Source organism: Adiantum capillus-veneris, chromosome 20 (genome assembly GCF_014529385.1).
Source record: "Adiantum capillus-veneris isolate H3 chromosome 20, ASM1452938v2, whole genome shotgun sequence".
NCBI lineage: Eukaryota > Viridiplantae > Streptophyta > Polypodiopsida > Polypodiales > Pteridaceae > Adiantum > Adiantum capillus-veneris.
Window position 1 is genome coordinate 91,003,535 of NC_140950.1, and position 6,398 is coordinate 91,009,932.

The 6,398-nt window shown below is 47.0% G+C and overlaps 1 protein-coding gene across 1 annotated transcript; it reads right to left on the bottom strand.

Annotated features, from left to right (window-relative positions):
- Window positions 1-3,218: 3,218 nt before the first annotated feature.
- Window positions 3,219-5,794, bottom strand: LOC147432876 (arginine decarboxylase-like). The gene has a single exon (XM_086492642.1). It carries the CDS (start codon window positions 5,497-5,499, stop codon window positions 3,382-3,384), a length of 2,118 nt encoding a protein of 705 aa, XP_086348768.1. The 5' UTR covers window positions 5,500-5,794; the 3' UTR covers window positions 3,219-3,381.
- Between the last annotated feature and the right edge of the window lie 604 nt (window positions 5,795-6,398).

Consider the following 6,398-nt stretch of genomic DNA (forward strand, 5'->3'; position numbering starts at 1 on the left):
ACTACCTCAACCAACTGCTTTCGATGTTGGCGTTTCACACCTTTGATCTTTAAAAAAAATTCCCTTTCCAGTCCCTCAGCCCTGCGCCACCGCCTTGCTACTGAGGCTAACGCCACCACCCTGCTGGCAGGTTCACACCACATGTATTGACCTCTACTTTGGTCGCGACTCGCTCCCCCCAATGCCTCGACCTCTGCTTTTCCTTTCTTCCCCTCAATCAAAATTGGCATCCATGGCAGACTCCATAAATAGTTTCTTTTGTCCAAATTGTAGGCACATACCGCTTACGATTTGGAAAAGAATACTAGAAGCTTCGCGAGAGACCACCTGTCAACCTACCCAAAATAATCCTTTGGACCAACCAAAGAATCTTTTCCACATTCCAGCTAATTCGTCTTTTTCTCCAAATTGACAACACATACATCTTTTTTTGTCCAAATCGTAGGCACATACGGGCACATACATACTAGCTCTTTTCTCACGTTAAGGGTTCTACTTCTACTGGCTCACATTAAATAAAATCCATTAGTTAGGGATATTCTCTCTCCCCCTCTCACTTTTGTTCACCTCGGTGCTCCTCTCCTCCTTCTTGCCTCTGTTTGCATGGCCCTCATCAATCTGCAGAACCCTCCATAGCCTACGGCCCTTCCGTAGTCGTTGTAGCCCTCCCATCACCGATAGCTCTCTCACACTCCTCCCTCAACCTGCAAAACCCTCCACTGCCTACAACCCTTTGCAACCATCCATCACCTACAACCCTCCATTTGCTATGGCAGCCCTCTTATGCGTAGGTGCTCGACACAAACAGCCTGCTAAAATTCGACGCTCCTCTGCCCGAATGTTGAGCCTACGTAGTCAAAATGTGTCTCCGCAACCCAATGCATGCAAACAAGCTGCTCGAAACAGGTGGTCGCCCTATGCGCAGTGGTGAGATGCCTGCGTGCTCCTCGCGCCCACCCTCTAAACTTGTACTGCCTGCGACGCAATTGCCACGACTTTGCCATGCAATAAAAATACCAAGATAAGCTCCAGTCAAAGGTGGCAAACCTTCCCTTACGCGCGATTTTACCCTTCGCTTTTAATCGTACGGACATGCTGGCTCACACCTAGTTTTTATTCATATATTCCAAGATTCCTCTAAATCCTTGACTGAGCACATTTTCCCCGCCCCATACCCCTTCACACTAACCCTCTATAAAGGTACATAGGATTCGAACATGCGCCGACAGTAGAGAAAAACCCCTTTCAATCCACTATAAACCACAACGGCAACTGCTCTCGTGTGCCAAAATGAGTTGCATGACTTTAAAAAAAACATTTTCGGCCCTCGCATCCGACTTCTGCATGTCCTGGGCTCTGCACACAGCAATCTACGTCCCTTCTTCGCTTGAGCCGGGTTGGCTCTGCAAGATAAGTCCCTACTCTTGTGTCGATGATAGAGATAGAGATAGAGAGAGAGAGAGAGAGAGAGAGAGAGAGAGAGAGAGAGAGAGAGCATATGGGCGGGGAGAGAGAGGCGGGGGGGGCAGGAGCTCACCCTATGGGTGTCTGCAGACCTCACACACACACACGGCTCGCCTTAGCTTTCCCTGCTGGTCCTCGTCTACCCTCAGGACTATATGACACGGGCATGGGGACATGGGATCTATGGTGAGAGCATCGAGCGCTGTAGATCTTGTCGGTACCGCAAAAAGTAATCTCGGGTATAAAAAGTAATCTCGAGTACCCGAGATTACTTTTGGTCACCTTTGGTATAAGAGTAATCTCGGACCCATACCATCACAATAAACACGCGGGTGCTCGTGGTTAGGGCATGGGAGTCGCAAAGGTGAGGTCAAGGGTTCGAGGGTCGGCCGAGAAGTAATCTCGGGTGCGAAGTAATCTCGGGCGGCAAAGTAATCTCGAGTACCCGAGATTACTTTGCCACGATCTACGGCTCTCCTTCATCCCACCGTAGATCCCACCCCCTCAATGCCCGTGTTAAATAGTCCCCAGGCTCGTCCCACAGGATGGAGAATGAGAGAGACCGCTGCCTTAAACAACCGCCTTGAACAAGCTTCGAGAGAGACAGAGAGCGAGAGAGGAGTTGCCACGCTTCGTTCGTGCCCTGTCGTGTGGTCAATGCGCCACTTGGACTCCTTTGCTCATCAATTAAAAAAGGGCATCGTCTCGAGATGCGCAAAATGACTTTGTAAAATCGTCCAAACATACATCATACTACTACTAGCTCTTTTCTCATTGTATTGACCCGGATCCTTGCTTCTCTTGTAGAGATTCTTTTGCAAGGCATGAACTTCACATGCAGTCGTCCGGATCGAGCTCTGCTCCTCCCTAAAACTCAAAGTCTGCGAGACGCCATCCCCATAAAAACGTAATCAAGTCTATGCACTCGCACTGCCGCCCCTGCCATCCGCCACAAATTATTCGCCTCCCGCGACACGTTTGGGTTTGACATTTATCTTTTGCAATAGAACTCAAAACGAATCTCTTGAGATTCCCTTTAAAAGGGCCCAGCTTGAAAATTTATCATAGGCTTGACAAAGAACAGAATAAGTTTAAGTAGCTAAGAATTAGCAGGGCTTGCCAAAAACAATTTTCCTAACCCAAAAAAGTAAGTGCACACTTAAGACTTTTCTTAAAGGCAAAACCTGGAATCTAGCCAAAATTTGGCAATTTAGTGTAGCTGGTTAAAAAGACACTAAACCCTGGTTTTTGGCCAACACTGCCGTAAACATTTGAACACTCCCTAATTCACATGCTCCCATAGCATTTTAAGCGGTCTCAGTACCACTAAACACCAGTGTTTATCCAATGTCCTCTTTGTTTCATCGGGTGGGAATTGAATCACGAGTACATCACAGTGAAATGATTCAGCACCAAGGAGCACAATAACTACCATGTAATTTCGGCCCTTTTATCCAAGCAACAAAAAGATGGCAATAAGCTCAAAAAATTTGATATCTTGTCTAACGCACATTTTGTAACTGAAGTATCTTGTCACCCTGTGTGCACATGTTTTCTGCAGGCAAAGCTTATCCTGCTACATTCAATTACATATGAGATCCTACTTCAAGCTTAATCCACAGCGGTAAGAATCGTCCTACTCGTTCGATCATTGTAGCTGCAAGGGGGGTTTTCCTTGAGAAATTTCATTGCAGCCTATTGCCATCAGGAAACAGAATATAAAAATTCACAAGGCTTCAAATTCGAACTCAAAATTGGTGACAAATCCAATGTGCATTCCAATAGCAATTTTGCACACAGCTTTCTTCAGATAATAATACCGAGTTAGTTGAGCAACTTTGTGAAAGCACAAGAAACTGAAACAATTACAACAACTTACAATAAGATGATGATAGTTCGACCCGATAAATTTCTGGCTTACCCAATCACTGTGGTATGAAGCAAGGTGCTTCCCACGGAGGACGGCAGATTATTGGTAGAAAGGTAGGTGGATGAAAAAAAGCTACAATCAAGTGCAGACATTGCCTCTTCTGGCTCGTGACTATCTCCATCCTTTGCAGAGTTCTGCAGTTGTAAATGTAAAGTCTCCAGCATTGTAAGAGGCTCATACTGCATGCCCTTCAGCACATCATAAATATTCTCGCCATTATTGACCTTTAACACCTGCAAATTGCCCATGTTGCTTCCTCCTTCATTGGCCCGCATTATGTGGACCACAGGAGGCGCCCCAAACAAGTTATGCATACCACCTAATGCCTCTTGATACGCTCCCCCCAAAAACATACCCATGTAGTACGGCTTGCCCTCTTGCAACGGATGGACTTTCATGTAGGTTGCTCTAGTATTCATTTCTCCACTGCCCACAAAGGTTGTGACTTTACCATCACTGTCACAGGTTAGGTCCGAAAGAATTGCTCGAACGGTCGGCTCTTCATCAAGCCTATGAAGAGGCACAATAGGAAAAAGCTGTCCAATAGCCCATGTATCCGGCATTGACTTGAAAATTGACAGATTGATGTGGTAGATGGCATTATAGGCAGCGTCTTTATGCCACTGCCCATACACGCCATCATATGCAGCCATCTCACATCTCTTCTTCTCCAGCATTGCAGCTACCAACTCGTGAACGGTATTCACGTAAGCCAGCTGCATAAGACTCAAAGATCCTTTCTTGAAGTAATTGACAGAAGAAAGCTTCATACAAAGAGCATACTCCAATGCACTTTCATAATTGCCAACCCGGACCAATGAAGCCAGACATTCTTGCAAATTGCACAAGGGTTCAGGCAGCGTGCCACCCACTTCAAGGGAAAGACCTTTGTCTCCTACAGAGTGACCGTTCTTCTCCTCAGCACAGAGCACATTAAACACCAACACAGAGTGATGAGAGACAAGGGCCCTCCCACTCTCGCTACAAAGTGTAGGCTGTTTCACCCCTTTCATCTGGCAAGCACACTTCACAGCTAGCACAACCTCCTTGGCATACTCTTCCATGGTGTAGCCCACAGACATATCTGATTCCGCAGAGCCTGAGCCATCATAATCTACTCCAAGACCACCTCCGATGTCGATGTACTTCATATTGGCACCCATCAGACTCAGTTCGCAATAAATGTGTGCAGCTTCACTCACTCCATCGTTGAGTACAGGAAGTGAAGGAATCTGCGAACCTATGTGAAAATGTAGCAATTGGAGACAATGAAGCATTTTCCGCCTCCTCAGCTTACAAACAATGCCAACAATTTGTGCACATGAGAGCCCAAACTTCCCATTCTCGCCAGAAGTTTCTCCAAAATGCCCCCCATGCTTTGTGTTAAGCTTGGCTCTAAGCCCAATCAAAGGTTCCATGGACAGCTTCCTACTCATGTCGAGGACCAAGTCAAGCTCTTCTTCTTGCTCCAGGACAATCACACAATTAAGCTTCATTTTCCTGGCAACAAGAGCCAAAGAAACATATTCTGCATCCTTGTAGCCATTGCAAATAAGGAGAGCATCAGAGCTACCCTTGCAAAGGGAAGACATAGCCAAAAGCAGCTCGGGCTTTGAGCCAGCCTCAAGTCCGAAGTGAAAATGCTTTCCAAATTCAACAATGTTCTCCACCACATATCGGTCTTGATTGCATTTGACAGGAAACACACCTTGGAAATGCCCTTGGTAATGGAAAATTTTTATACCGGTGTCGAAAGCAGACTGAAGCCTCTCAAGCCTATCTCTGAGAATGTCCGGAAACCTCACTATGAGTGGAGAAATGGGGTAAAGATCTCCCAGAACATCGCCTTCCATCGCTTTCTGCAAAGCTTGCAAGATGTCAATCTCCTCATTCGGCTTGGTATCAGGGCCGAAGGGACGCACAGCCATACGACCAGCAGCATTTGCAGTGAAGTAGGAAGACCCCCATGACTCAATTTTGTACAGGGAAGAGGACTTGCTCGGAGACCAAGGCTTCTTGCAGATCAGAGAACTTATTTCTTGCTCAGAGAATACCGAAAAAGAATTGGTTTCCAAGGGAGCAACTGCTTCTGCTAGGGTCGGCATTTCTTCCTTGTCCTTGGGAGGTAGAGGATCCTGAACAGATCACTCTTGGCAAGGCACCGAGGCCGTAGCCTCGGCCCGTTCACCACTGAAGCGATTTTCTGCAACGTGAGAGGCGGCTTGAGGTAGGAGAGCCGGAGGAGACGAGACTTTGTGTCTGTGGGAGACGCAAGCAGCAAAATGAGGAAAGAAAAGCAAAGAAACGCACCGCAAATGCAGAGATGGAGAAATGCAAGCTCGACTAAACCATCAAGAAAAACGCTGAAGCGAAAGAGAAGGATAGGGAGGCGGTGATGGAAGAAGATGAAAGCAACAAGATTATGCGCGTGCCTTGTGCGCCTGCATGTGTCTGTGCGGTCGGGCGTTGGCGTGGAGAAACAAAACAAGGTGGAGAGGCAAGACCTGAGGGAAGTTCGGCTATGACGGCGACAAAGAAGAGAAGACAAAGAGTGAAGGAGAGAAGAGGGCAAGGAGAGGCGCGTGCGGTGTTGATGCAATTTTTCCTCAAGCGCGCGGAGTGCGTGGGGAGTAAGCTCGGCGATGGCGGCGTGACAGAAGAGAATGGGAAGGTGCAAGAGAGGCGCGTGTGGTGTTTATATGAATTTGCAAGTGGGCGGTTTTATAGGTCGAAGCGCCGCCGTTTTAGCGGTACACTACCAAATATGACCGCGCTGCTACAATCGTCGCTGTTCCCGGAGTCGCGACCGTCCACCTGTCAATAAACATCAAGACGTGAACGGAAGGTCATATGATCGCAAAACCCTTCTAGCGTATGTGAATAAAACGCTTAGGTCTGTAGATAAAGGTAATCTCTTTTTCTTTTTTCTTTTTTTTGCAAACTTCACAATTGTGAGTGGATAGTATTAAGAACATCAGCAATATACAACAATCCCGAGCTCAGA

Coding starts and splice junctions, on each gene's coding strand:
- LOC147432876 (XM_086492642.1), bottom strand. CDS start 5,499: ATGCCGACCCTAGCAGAAGCAGTTGCTCCCTTGGAAACCAATTCTTTT.